This window comes from Myxine glutinosa, chromosome 11 (genome assembly GCF_964187855.1).
Source record: "Myxine glutinosa chromosome 11, kmMyxGlut1.1, whole genome shotgun sequence".
Lineage (NCBI taxonomy): Eukaryota > Metazoa > Chordata > Myxini > Myxiniformes > Myxinidae > Myxine > Myxine glutinosa.
The window spans coordinates 107911668-107927002 of record NC_136271.1 but is presented as its reverse complement, the minus strand read 5'-3'; the positions used below and the strand labels follow the sequence as shown (position 1 = coordinate 107927002).

The following is a 15335-nucleotide window of genomic DNA, read 5'->3' as shown; positions in this document are numbered from 1 at the left end:
CTCCTCCCTCCAGGTCTATAAAACAGCTGTTCACCACCATCTCTTATCTTCCCCCATCCAAAACCTTGATCTTTTCTACCCCCGCTAATTCACCCCAGATCCACCTTGTTTGAAATTCCAACTTCTTTCCTGGAAGTCCTGGCAGTGTCCATATGTTTTATACCTCTCCCACCGCCCCCTTCCCATGCCCCCCCCCCCAAAGCCCTCGCCCTCTCTCAGATCTCTCGATGTCTCCATGTCTCTCGGTCCCTGCTCTCAAATGTTGTGTTTGTGTCCTTCCCCCTCTCTCCCCATCTTGTCTACCGCTCCCGATGTTATATGTTTTATGTGTCGGTTTGTCTTTCTGTGTGATTAATGTTCGCTCTTTCACGAGCCTCGATCTTGTATACAAAAAAAAAAAAAAAAAAAAAAAAAAAAGCTCTAACTATACCTGGAAAGACATCCATTAAAGTAAATCTAACTAAAGTTTCTCCTCTACTCCTGGCAATTTATTCAAAGCTTGAAAAAGTGATTGACCACGATACTTTGAAAAAGAATGATAAGACCATCAACAATACTCGTGGAGAAATTTGTATTTACTTTAATAATCCAAAGGGTGTAGATCTAAGTAAAATGAATGATGTTAATATTTCTGGTGAAATGTCATTTCGTTCTATGATAGTTAGAGATTATTTAAAGATAACTTTTGATATTAAAAATGTAGAGATTGAATCCGTTAATGAAAGAAAGTATATTGGTATAGATGGAAAGGTTTTTTCTGCTAATTAAATATGAGTCATTACAGCAGTGAAGATTTTACTATTTCATTGAACTCGGACGATAGTGATGATAGTATTTCATTGAACTCAGATGATAGTTATGATGCGAATAGTTTGTGCTCAAATGATAGTTATGAGAGTAGTTTTATTGATGATTCCGATTACTATATAGAGTTTAGTGATGAAGAAATATGAAGTTTCTCACTATATAAATAACATGAAATCTGGTTATTGTTCCGCCTGTGATAAACAGTACAATCGATATGATATTCATATCAGGACCATTAAACATGCTATCAATACATCTGATAAGAGTAAAAATATGATAAGATGTGAACCTTGTAATAAGCTAATTAGAGTACTTGATAAAAGGAAACATAAACAAACAAAGCACCATTTAGATAATGTTCTTAACGGTTATAAAGAAGAAGAGATGAAACATTGTGATCTTTGTGATAAGGATATGAAGAAGACTAGTTATAGATATCACATCCTAACCAAGAATCATATGAATAAGTTGCCCCAAATTTAATTGAGTTTCCTGACTCTTGTTTTCAATTTTTTCATGTTTTATTTTAAGTAAAAGATAACTAGTAAATAGTGAAGTTTTTTACTATATAAATATGACGAATTCTACTTACTGTGAGAGTTATGAGCAGAACTACAAACATATCAAAAAACATTATAGAACACAAAAACATTTAAAGAGTAAAGATAATAAGTATTGTAAGATTTGTAAGACATGGGTTCTGAGAAGTGGGTATGATCAACACTTAGATACTCAAAAACATTTGAAGAATCTCAAACCAAAGGTTCTTCCAAAGGTCTATTGTGAGCGCTGTCAACACTACATCCTCAAGAAGGATTGGAAGCGTCATGAGAAGACAAAGAAACACCAAGTTCCATATTATGAGATTGAAAATTTAGATGGTGCTTTCAAAGGAAATATTAAAATTAGATTGTTCCGTTTCAAAGATCCAGTCCCCCGTTCTCTGGGAGCTGCTGTTGATCTTACAAAGGAAGGAATAGATGATCAGATTGATAAGACTATATCTGAAATGGGAAGTTGTAAATATTATTTGGGGACTAAATTGGTTCTTCGTAAAAAGGAAGATCCACCATTTAACTTTTACCTACATACAACAACTTACATGGTACTTAATAAAAATGATTATAATAGAAATAAAGAACAGGTCTTTAATGAGCTTAAATATAGTGAATATAATATTGATGATCTTATTGTCGGAAGCGGTCTCACTGTTGAAAAGGTTCTGTTTGTTGATGTTCACATTTTTAAATCTGATCCACTACAAGCAAGATCATATATTCAACTTCCTAAAATCATCAAAGATAAAAATGCTATAGTAAATATTCAGAATACTGATAACAAGTGTTTCTTGTGGTCTGTACTGGCATATCTACATCCAGCAAAATAACATGCTGAAAGAGTAAGCAATTATATGAAATATGAAAATGAATTGAATATGAAAAATTTGAAATTTCCGATGACTCTTAATAATATTCCAAAGTTTGAAAAGTTAAATAATATTTCTATAAATGTCTATGGGTTGACTGAAAAGAATAAAGTGCAGATTTTACAAATCTCAGATGATGAGAAAGAAAAACATGTTGATCTCTTGTATTTCCGATCTGGTGAAATTGAACATTATGCTTATATCAAGAACTTTTCAAGATTAATTAAATCACAAGTCTATTCTAGAAAATGTAAAGTTTATCCATGTCGTCGGTGTTTGAATACATTTCATTCACAGGAGAGATTGGATACTCATAAACAATATTGTTCAAATGAGAAAGCAACAGTCATTACACTTCCAAAGCCTGGTTCTAAAATTTCATTCAAAGATCAAAATAAAACAATTAAATATCCTTTTGTGATATATGCTGATTTTGAGAGTATCTTGGAAAAAATAGCAACAGCAGCTCCAGATCCAAAAGAATCATACACAAATAAGTATCAAAAACATACTCCTTGCGGATTTTGTTATCTATCTATAATTCCAGCAATCTCTGTGTGTGTGTGTGTGTGTGTGTCTGTGTGTGTGTTTGTTTGTCTGTGACCGCTGTTTCTCGACAACCACGGGTCCGATATACTTGCAACTTGCCAGGTATATTGCTGGGGACCCGAGGATGTGCCTTTTCAAGGTTTCATATTAATCGGACAAGTAGTTAGCGAGCTATGTCCAAAAAACGATTCAACCAATCAGAGAGCAGCGAGCTATCACGTGTGCCGAACGTGGCGAACAGACTCTGCCTCGGACGGCACATTTGAGAGCGTATTCATTTATTTCACGTTGGCAAACTATGTTGGCGTTAAACTATGTTTTAAAACTAATTAAAACTAATTTGCGATTCATCGTAACTGCGATATGCGACCTTCCGGACAGTCAAATGAGGACGTCACTTCCGGACTTACGGACTCGCAAGCCGTTCGCTTTCCGTTCACGCAAGCCGTTCGCTGGACCAAACCATTTCATGTAAATAGAGGGGGGGGATATAATTTTAGATATATATATAGTACGGGCATGCCCTAGTTATATCAAATCATCCGTTGGTGATGAATATAACAAGTTAGAGGAGTATAGAGGCTCAAATGCCCCAGAGGAGTTTGTGAAACGACTAGAAAAAGACTGTGTTCGATTAACCACGATAATGAGAGAAACCAATAAACCAATGTCCTTAACAAGTAAAGAAAAAAGAGAATTTAGACAGCCAAAGGCTACCTGTCATATTTGTGGGGAGAAAATTGGTGAAAGCCTAAAGGTTAGAGATCATTGTCATCTCACTGGTAAATATAGAGGTCCGGCTCATCAAAGTTGTAATATTAATTATAAACTCCCCTCGTTCATTCCTGTCTTTCTTCATAACAACGCTCATTATGATACATACTTGTTTATTAAAGAGTTGTCAAAGACTCCTGGGAGTATCAGTGCTATTCCAAGTACAGATCAAAAATACATCTCCTTTACAAAAATCATTCCAACAAGACCAACTACAAGAATTCGATTCTTGGATACATATAAATTCATGGCTAGTCCTCTTGCTAACCTAGTTAAAAATTTGAAAAAATTTCCATGTTTGGAGAGTAATTATGAGGATACGGAACTCCTAACACAAAAGGGAATTTACCCGTACGACTATATGGATTCATTTAAAAGATTTGGTGAAAAGAAACTTCCTTCAAAAGAAGATTTTTATAATCTATCTATAATTCCAGTAATCTCTGTGTGTGTGTGTGTGTGTATGTGTGTGTGTATGTGTGTGTGTATGTGTGTGTGTATGTGTGTGTGTCGTTTGTCTGTGACCGCTGTTTCTCGACAACCACGGGTCCGATATACTTGAAACTTGCCAGGTATATTGCTGGGGACCCGAGGATGTGCCTTTTCAAGGTTTCATATTAATCGGAGAAGTAGTTACCGAGCTATGGCGATTTATTTACCAAACTCCGCAAGCCGTTCGCTTTGGACCAAACCATTTCATGTAAATAGAGGGGGGGGGATTGTCACCGTACTCGCAAGCCATTCGCTTTGGCTTTGCGAATGGACCAAACCATTTCATGTAAATAGAGGGGGGGGGGATATAATTTTAGATATATATATAGTACGGGCATGCCCTAGTATTCTAAATAATAGCAATGTTTCAGATGATGATTATGTACATGCTCAAAATGTTTGGAAAAAATATAATATCAATAATATGGGTGATTATCATGATCTCTATCTCAAGACTGATGTCCTTCTTCTAGCAGATGTATTCGAAGCATTTAGATCTGTGTGTCTTTCTGGATATGGCTTGGACCCTGCTCATTATTTCACAGCACCGGGTCTTGCTTGGAGTGCTATGCTAAAAATGACTAAACAAGATTTGGATTTGATAACCGATGTTGATATGCTCCTGATGATAGAGAGAGCAAAGAGGGGGAATTTCACAAGTCTGCTCATCAAGATATTCAAAAGCAAATAACAAATATCTTCCAGATTATGATCCAAAGAAAGATAGTTCCTATCTCATGTATTATGACGCCAACAACCTCTATGGGTGGGCAATGTCCCAAGCACAACCTTATGGCGGATTGAAATGGGAGAGTGATCATGAGGGTGTTCTAGAAAAGATTTTGAGTTCAACACAAAAAGAGTTGGATGAAAGGAAAGAAGGGTATTTCCTGGAGGTTGATCTAAAGTATCCAAAAGAACTCTTTGAGAAACATAAAGATCTTCCTTTCGGGTGTGAGAAAGAATTAACAAACCCAGAGTGGTTGAGTGAATATCAGAAATCATTTGATAAGGAATCAAGAACAGAAAAACTTTTAACAACATTCTTTGATAAGAAGAACTATGTACTACATCAGAGAAATCTTTTACAATTTGTGAAACATGGTCTAATTGTTGAGAAAGTTCATCGGGTCCTGAAATTCAAACAGAGTTATTGGTTAATGAAATATATTGATTTTAACACTCGAAAGAGAACGCTTGGAAAGACTGACTTTGAGAAAGATTTTTATAAGTTGATGAATAACGCGGTGTTTGGGAAGACTATGGAAAATGTTAGAAAGAGACAAAATATCAAGTTGACAACTTCCTAGGAACAAACTTCCAAACTAATCAACAGACCGAGTTTTGAGCGTGTTGAAATCTTTACAGAAAACTTTTGTGCTGTTCATATGATGAAAGAAGAAATTGAGATGGATAAACCGATTTATATTGGTACTACTGTTCTCGATCTATCAAAACTACTGATGTATGAATATTATTATGAGAATTTGAAAACAAAGTATGATGATAACGTCATGTTGATGTATATGGATACGGACAGCTTCATCCTGAGTATCAAGACAGATGACGTCTATGATGATATGAAAACAGATTCTTTAATCTATGATACAAGCAACTATGATCAAAAGAGTGAATTGTTCTCGAATCAAAATAAAAAGGTGATTGGAAAGTTCAAGGATGAGCTTGGTGGAAATATTCTGAGTGAGTTCATAGCATTGAGAGCAAAGGCCTATGCGTATAAATATAGAGTTGGGAATGTGGAGAAGTGTGATCAGAAGCTCAAGGGGATTAAGAAAAATGTAATTAAAGAAAGTATAAATTTTGGTCATTATTATCAATGTTTGATGAGTGGGGGGGGAACAGTATCGAAAGGTAAAAGGGATTAGGAGTTATAAGCATGAATTATATTCAGAAGAGATAAATAAACTAGCACTAGGAGCATATGATGATAAACGATATATTTTAGAAAATGGAATTGATAGTCTCCCTTATGGTTATATAAGTATATAAGTGATAAGATATATAAGTGATAAGATATAAGTGATAAGATATATAAGTGATAAGATATATATAAGTGATAAGATATATATATATATATATAAGTGATAAGTTAAAAAGGGGGGTTAGGGATTTTAAGGGCTACCGCCACCTTTTTTATAAATAAATAAATGATAGAACCAAGTATTAACCAGACTAAAGGGTGGAGGTGTAATCAACCTTGGTATATAAATGGTAAACATAATGAGTGTGAGAAATACCAGATCCGAGAGGTTGAGAGGGTCAGAAGGTCCTCAAGACGGATAAACGTATTCATTTGTTAAGTGGGGTAATGGAGGGCGGGAAGAAAAATATATTAGAGTGGAGTGAGAACTTTGATGGTTATCAACCGGATAATAAATATTATAATTTAAAAATGGTATGTGGATCGGGAGGAGGACAGACCAGGTCCCTCTGTGAAACATATCATTTTATAAACGCAAAGAGAAAGGTGCTTAATGTAAAGTTTATCAATATCCTAGATGGGGATGAGTTCCATAAGAGAATGGAGTTGTTTAAAAAATTAGAAAATGAGCAAATATTCATAGGATCAATGAGGAATTTTGAATGTCGCGTGGTCCTTGGAGGGTAAGTAAGGACTCCCCCATTCACTTACATGTAAAAGGAGAAGGGGGTGTCGCGGTAATCGGGGGAAAAATGGGCAGTTTGGGGAAAAGTCCCATCTAAATACATGGGTGTCCTGGAAGCCCCATTATCTCCCTACTGAGGCCAGTACTGGGGTTGGAACCAGAGATAGAACTGGGTTTTCAACCTCTACATAGGCCCAAGAACTGGTAAATGTCAATTTTCGAGTTTCAGGGACATCCACATTTGCTCTATTATAGTAAGATTTGGAGGTTATTAACGCACAGGTTGTAAACCTGGTGCGTTATAGCGTTTGCCTGGGAATTTCGGGCGCTCAAAAGTGAAGCTAGTTTCTGTCACCCATTTCTGTCGCTCATTTCTGTCGCTCATTTCTGTCGCTCAGATGTGTAAACATGACGTCATCAAATCTATATTTATAGGATAGGTTATAGGAGATATATATGTTATAGGATAGGAATATAGGACCCAAATGACCCAGAGGACCCAAATGACCCAGAGGACCCAAATGACCCAGAGGACCCAAATGACCCAGAGGACCCAAATGACCCAGAGGACCCAAATGACCCAGAGGACCCAAATGACCCAGAGGACCCAAATGACCCAGAGGACCCAAATGACCCAGAGGACCCAAATGACCCAGAGGACCCAAATGACCCAGAGGACCCAAATGACCCAGAGGACCCAAATGACCCAGAGGACCCAGAGGACCCAAATGACCCAGAGGACCCAAATGACCCAGAGGACCCAAATGACCCAGAGGACCCAAATGACCCAGAAGACCCAAATGACCCAGAGGACCCAAATGACCCAGAGGACCCAAATGACCCAGAGGACCCAAATGACCCAGAGGACCCAAATGACCCAAATGACCCAGAGGACCCAAATGACCCAGAGGACCCAAATGACCCAGAGGACCCAAATGACCCAGAGGACCCAGAGGACCCAAATGACCCAGAGGACCCAAATGACCCAGAGGACCCAAATGACCCAGAGGACCCAAATGACCCAGAGGACCCAGAGGACCCAAATGACCCAGAGGACCCAAATGACCCAGAGGACCCAAATGACCCAGAGGACCCAAATGACCCAGAGGACCCAAATGACCCAGAGGACCCAAATGACCCAGAGGACCCAAATGACCCAGAGGACCCAAATGACCCAGAGGACCCAAATGACCCAGAGGACCCAAATGACCCAGAGGACCCAGAGGACCCAAATGACCCAGAGGACCCAAATGACCCAGAGGACCCAAATGACCCAGAGGACCCAAATGACCCAGAGGACCCAAATGACCCAGAGGACCCAAATTCTATGTATGTTTCTAAGATGATGTATGTTTTGGTGAAAGTACATAATGTGAATACTAGTAGCAATTTTACAAAAACCATGGCATAATTTCAAATCTTGACCCGAGATGATAATTATGCTACATCATAATTTCCATGTGCCAACCTGGGCGGAATCCAAGTGGATTCACTTGACTTGTTATGATCAATGAGCATTAGCACAGGCAGAATTTTAAAAAAGTTATACAAACAAGATGCTCATGATAGTCAAAGACAGGTCACAGGCTTTCTTAATCAATATAAAAAGAATATTGAATTACTAAGAAAATACAAATATTGTTGCAAGTCTTGTTTGTAGAAAGGGCTGGCAGGATAACCTAGAAGTAAGAGCACACTCGCCTCTGAGCTGTCCAGGTTGGGTTCGAATCTCAGCCCAGCCATAAACAGCTATAAACCACTTCCATGAAGGGCAATGAGTCAATCAGGTTTGGAACTGTTTTTTTTTTTCTCTATCTGGATGTGTAGTCTCTGGAGACATGTTGGTCTACACCTCTGATGTCCAGTTTCCATACCAGCCCAAGCGCATCAATACGTCTTATTTGTGAAAATGCAATCCTCATGATACAAGGGAGCAATCTGCATATAATCTAACAGTGAGGAAAGGCTCAGTGATGATATTATAATCACAGCTGCCCATGAGACATCCTTTGGTGATCTTCAATGCGAGGAGGTTCCCCATATGTTGTCATCACAAGACCGTCAAATTCTCAATAAAGCTACACCTTCATTAACAGAAACGACAAGTGCATTTTGCTATTTTGTACCTTTTAATTGCTATTCAGTTGCAATATCACAAGTGGCCTTTCTCTGAAGCACCACGCAATTGGCTTTTATGTCACCATTAGAGTGCTGGTGCTTTTGGATTTTTGCAGGATTAAACTCTCTGCCTATGGCATGCAAGGCCAACTCGACACATGGCTTACAGACTTCCTCTACTCTCGTAGCCACCGTGTGACTCACAACGCAATCCTTTCATCTCCTCTCCCTGTCAAAACTAGAGTGCCCAAGGAAGTGTTCTATGCCCCCATCCTATTTTTAATCCATCAAAGATCACTCTGACTCTGGAAAATCCTCCAACTCTTTGCTGATGACTCTACCCTTTGCCATAGCATTCCTCATCCTTCAGATAGGCAAGCAGCATCCTCTTCCATCTCTGCAGATATTGATAGAATATCAGAACACATGGAATATGTCTTTCCAACATGTTCTTTTATACCCCCCATTAACTGCCCACAAGCCCACCTCTTTCTCTGTTTCCATTTTTAACTTCCACTTCCTTCCACAAACAGTTTGTGGCTGTACCGATCTTGCTACCTATGCCACCGAAAGTGGACGGAGGTTGTGTTTACACCCCTGGCTGTTTGTCTGTGAGCAGGATATCTCAAAAAGGTATGGACACATTCACACAAAATTTGGTAGACAGGTTGGGTGTGTGACAAGGACAAATTCATTTGATTTTGGTGAGGATTCGGATGAGGATTCGGATATCGATCCGGATACGGGAATTTTTAAATGATTCTTCACGGTTGAGAGATTGGGCCAAAACCATACATAGCACGACATCTCAAAAGTTGTGGACGGGTTATGACAAAACTTGGTGAACGAGTTGGTTATGTGACAAGAACAAGCCCATTCCATTTTGGTTCATGTCCAGAGCCATATCGGGCCTATAAGTGGGATAAAACACGTAAAATTGTTAGCTTGGCAGAGATATGTGCTCTACCGAATGCCGTTCTAGTTCACAGCGTTCTCTCCTTGCTTTCATTCTTCCCCACATCCACTATTTGCCCAAGCTGCCTCTATTTTGCTCTCAGCCCTGCTGTTCGTTTGTCGTCGTCCCTCTTTCTAGTTGGTTCACGAGTTATCAAACAGAGTGACCACTATATTCGTCATGGGTGGGTGTCTGTGTGTCTGTCTGTCCGCAGCATGACTACCCGATGATATCATCCGATCTTGATGAATCTTGGGTGGGAGGTTGATATCATGATCTAGTTGTGTCCTGCCTAGAGTGGGCGTATTGCGACCATTGTGGGCGGAGCCACGCCCGAAAAAGATGTCTTTTTAGGGGGTAATCGATTTCAAGCTACATCTTCTCCGAAGGGTTTGGTGGAATCTGACAGGGGTTTCGATATTTGGTAAGGCCAATGTCATGTGTCTTGCGACACGGAGCTCGATTTTTCATTTTCGCCCCAAGGTCAAAGTCACAAGGTCACAAAATTTAGAAAAGTCGATTTTTGATTGTTTTATTACATTGTTCGCCTCCTGATAGGGTGAAATGTCGTACATGATCTTATATTATCACATACATCATGAAATACAAGTTTTCCAACAAATTTCAGAATCTTCGACCTTTGACCTTTGAAGGTCACAAAGGTCAAATTTTCAAAGTTGTCGGAATCGAACCGAATTTTCGGTATTGTGTAGCTAACTAACCTCATAACGCAGCGCATTGGGGCCCTTTGTAAATAGGCATGTACACCACATGTCGGGGGCTGACACCTGCCACGTGGGCCCCCGACCCCCCCCCAGTCCGGGCCTGTTTCGGTTATAGTCCGTCCATTGTCATTGAATACAGCTCGCTCGTGAACCATCGTCGTCTCCTGACTTGTCTTCTTTTTGTTTTGTTATGTCCTCATTCGTTCTGTGTTCTAGGTCCTCCACAAGCCGAGACAATGTGCACAAAAACACCGTTTATTTCATCTTCCATTCCAAACTGTGTGTGAAGAAAGCAAAGATTTATAACAGACAAAATGGCAAAACATTTCAACAGTAAGGTTATCAGTAAACTTTCATATTTATGTCAATACATGTGAAACTCCAATAAAGATTTCAGTTTTACACAAGAGGAGCAACATGTCTTGCTGGCACCACATACCAAATGGAATGCTCCATCTCCTGAGTTTATTAACAAGACAAATTCAATTGACCTTGTTGGAGATACTAAAGTCATGTGTTGGACATACTAAAGGGATCATTGATTGTCATCAGTGTCAGAGCATAAACAAAATCTTGTATTTTAAAATAAAGGAGTGACAGCAGAGTCCCTATTCATACATTACTCAAATAAATACTAACCTGATAACTAGATGCAAAATCAAAACATAATAAAGTGTCGTTTCCAACCTTGGCTTTCTTTTCCAAGTCGGCCGGTGTTTTAGGGCCCAGGAGATGCAAAACCTGTAAACAATTTTTTTTTTTTAACAGCTTGCCTTTATCTCACACTTAGCAATGACAATGATGTAGGCAAAGGGTATATGCAAGGAAAATATAGTGGCATGTCATGTAGCTCATACAAAATTTTAAACAAAGGCACATAATGCTAGGCCGAAGGTCTATCGCGACGAAAATTAATGGAATTCTTAAGTCATAACCTCCAACAACAAAATTAGTACACGTCTCAAAAAATAAATAAATCATTTTTGATACATTTGCATTTCCCCAAGTCTGCAGAAAATAAGCTCATATTGATACCATTTGAGCTTGAAGATAGCACAGGTGCAGAAGTCAAGTTGTGAGCAAAATATGTTTGGAGTTTTCAGAAATGTGACGATGAAAAATTGATACAATACTACTGGAGGCCTCATTCAACGAGAATATTTTGGTTAAATGCAATTTAACCTTCTTATACAAAATGCAATCGTTATTATCAAGCAGACAAAATGAAAATAAATGCAACAGTTACCTGGAAGTTTCGAATTGGTTGCGTTGATCTATTTTCGGACTTTACAATGTGTGTGTGTTTTGTTTTTTTTATAATAAATACAGAGTCGAGGCTCGTGGAAGAGTGCGAACACAGAGCAGATCAGGTCGCAACATGACAAAAGGAACAGCAGGAGAAGGGGCAATGCCAACAACAGGGCCGACGGAGACTAACAATAAGGGATGCAGGTAACAATGAGGGGTAGAGGAGGGTGGGGGGAATGCAAGGTGTGACAAGATAGATCCAGAAGCAAAATTTAAGGGTGGGGGTGGTTTAGCGGGTGTAAAAAATATCATGGTTTTGAATGGGGGATGATCTGAGATGGTAAGTTAAAAATTTGAGTTCTGTCATGGTACCGTGGGTGTGGGTTGATTTACTATTAATTTGTTACCTCCTAGTTTTACCGTGTATGCAGCCATGCTTCATTTTCTTCTTCCCCATGCCAATTTGAATTTATGGTTAAAAAGTTCCCTGGATAATTTTGTGGTCATTGGAGAATGTGAATTCAATAGCACATAGAGAATTGGAACAACTCTGTTTGTCGGGCTGTTTGGGAAACACGCTCGTAGAAGCGAATCGCCTATCACGGCTTGCTCAGCCATTTTTGATGGGTGGGTGGTTTTAAACGCCGCCATGCGGCCAAATTACCGGGTGGAAGTTGAGACCTTCTGGGCCCCTCCCCACCTGGTGGCTCGTTGGTTGTTAGAGACCCACGATCATTACAATACATACATACATACACATACATACAAAAACACGTTTTATGTGATTTTATGTGATACGATTTTAGGTACGCCAACTAATACCGGCAGACGGGATGCCCAATTTTAACATCCATCCGAGTGATAAATGCACACACTGATTAATCACTTTGCCATTTTAACTCGGGCTACACAGCTTAGAGGAGTGTGTGCATACCACCTCCAGGCCACACACGCCAGCACACACGCACACACACACACACACACACACACACACACACACACACACACACACACACACACACACACACACACACACACACACACACACACACACACACACACACACACGCTATAAGTAAGACATTATAACACTCGTTTCACATTCATGTAGCTGCACATAAATTTCACATATCAACAAAATGCGACAGTTTTGCTATTTTCAAGGGCCATATCAATATTCATATTCATATTGCTCATGCAAATCTTGAAAATGATTCCGACATTCAGAAAAGCACAACGTTTGCATGCCTGATTTTCTCAACTTGGTATCCAAACGTAAATCCTGATTTCCCAGTGATTATTTAATAAATAGGTGACTCTAACAGCTGAAATGATTATAGAATGAACAGATGATTAGAGCATTAAATCAGAAGAGTAGCAAGCAGCTAAAACCAGAATCCTATCCGAGTTCCTCCTGATGACTATCTTTGCACTTAGATTTTTCGGGTTCCTTCTGATGACTCCAATGCAGTATTTGGTCTTTCATTTGACTATTGTCACTGAAGCCATACAGACAAATCATAATGCAGGGAGAAATAAATCAAAAAGAAAATACCTGCATGTCAACCTCATTCTTGACGGCTTTGCCGTCAGCCCATCGGAGAAGTTTTCGAGTCTCAGCTGCCGGCACAAGTGTCACAAGTCACATGACCTGCACAGCACTCTTCAGATCATCTGGCCAACTTTGTTTTTGAAAAATGTCCAGCGTATTATACACAATAGCGGATTACACACTGCACGAGTGATTACGGTAGTGGTTCAATAAATCTAACTTTGAAGTAGAAATGAGACAAAATACCATTTCAGACAAAGAGAAAGAACAAAAAAAAAAAACCTTGTTTGAATGAGTAAATCCTTCATAATCATGCTGAAAGCCTATTTCTTAAACTGACCTAAGCCATAGATGTTCCCTAGTATGTCACAGCATCCAAACATTACCTCAGCTTCACATTACAAAGTCAATGAGCCTCCTTGAAGAGCGATTACAAAAAGATATTTGAAGAAGTCCAAAAGCAATCGTTTATAGTCGACAAAAATGCTGAGTGAAATTTTGACAAAATCTAAACCAATCAAAGACAAGTATGTGACAGACCCATGAGGAGGCCCATGTTGAAATTGTAGCGCTCCCATGTCAGTCCTTCCTGATGCCTCAAAATGATACTCTCCACCTGAAAAGCAGCAGCAATAAGCAGAAGATAAAAAATGGCAATTACAAAACTGAAAAAACACATGAAAAGCAATTTCCCAGGACAGGTGATGCAAGGCAAAGAAAAGGGATGCAAGGGTGGGCTGCAGGTACGAATCACACTCCTGAGATCAAGGTGCAACTGGAAGAGCATTGCTCTTTCCGGCATTAAATCCGACCCAATGAAGCATCCTGGCATCATTTGTAATCAGACAGCATACTTACCGCTCAGAGTCCAGTTGGAAGAGACCGAGATGGCTTCTTTTAAGCAAACACAGGGTCAAATGGGGCAAGGCCAAGCAAAGGAAGACACATATCAAGAGGACACGTTCCCTCTAAGGTTAAAAACCCTCCTTGATCAAGGTGTTATTTCGGCTGGTGGTCATCCAAGTCAAGCCAATATTGAGGGAAACAAGCGTTACGCCTAGGTCCCCCGTCGGTGAAGTGATGCGAGTTGACAAAGTGGAAGACGCAAGGCGGCCATCTTGGATAATTTGACGTGGCGGCCCAATTTTCAATAGCGTTCTTCCTTATGCCTAGATACACCCATACACCAGATTATAGGTTGGTACTTCGCTTATTTTTCAAGATATTCCGCTCACAAGGTTCAGACATATATATGGTGGCGGCCATCTTGGATTTTGACGTGGCGACCCAATTTTCAATAGCGTTCTTGCTTCTGCCTAGATACACCCACACACCAGATTAGAAGTTGGTACTTCGCTTATTTTTCAAGATATTCAGCTCACAAGGTTCAGACATACATGGCATCAGACATACATGGCGGCGGCCATCTTGGATTTTGACGTGGGTTGCACCCACACACCAAATTCAAATGCGGTCCTTCGCTTATGCACGCACGCCCGCCCGCACGCACGGACGGACACACGGACGGAGGGGAAAACCATAGTCCCCCTTTCGCTCCGTGGTGCGACGGGGGGACAACAAAACATGCCATAACTGTACCGGGTAAAGGCCACATCACAACGCTGATCATTAGACATGTACATGAGAGGTTGGTCCACAGATATTGCGGTCACATACTCGCCAAAGTACGAGAACAGTACAACATCGCAGCCACAAACGCCATGGTGCTACACCTGATTTCAAAGTGCATCATCATCACAGCAGGGTTATACAAAGTGAGCAGATGAACGATCTGGTGAAAAATCAAGTAACTCAGCTGCTACCATTCCCATACTCTCGAATGCACTACTTTGGCCAGCACTTCAAATAATGTCACAAGGAAAAGAAAAGCTTTACCGGCCTCGTGGACAGAGCTCAACACATCGAGACTACCAAATCCCCCGATAGCCAATTTAATTCGTGCACCAAGGCAGTTCATTTCATACCAGAGATTACGAGAGATCTTGTGCGACAATGGAATAAATGAAGAAACAAGCGTTATGCCTAGGTCCCCTGTCGTTGA

At 39.9% G+C, this 15335-nt stretch overlaps 1 protein-coding gene across 2 annotated transcripts in view; it reads right to left on the bottom strand.

The window, feature by feature from the left end:
- QARS1 (glutaminyl-tRNA synthetase 1) overlaps positions 1 to 15335 on the bottom strand; it is a 90297-nt gene that overhangs the window by 62620 nt on the left and 12342 nt on the right. Inside the window, exons 4-6 of one of the 2 annotated variants that reach the window (XM_068131319.2) lie at positions 13814 to 13889; positions 13277 to 13341; positions 11161 to 11214 (exon numbers count right to left, since the gene is read on the bottom strand). In XM_068131319.2, coding sequence (XP_067987420.1) covers positions 11161 to 11214; positions 13277 to 13341; positions 13814 to 13889 — 195 coding nt within the window. The remainder of the gene's footprint in view (positions 1 to 11160; positions 11215 to 13276; positions 13342 to 13813; positions 13890 to 15335) is intronic. The other variant, XM_068131320.2, reaches the window with a different exon arrangement.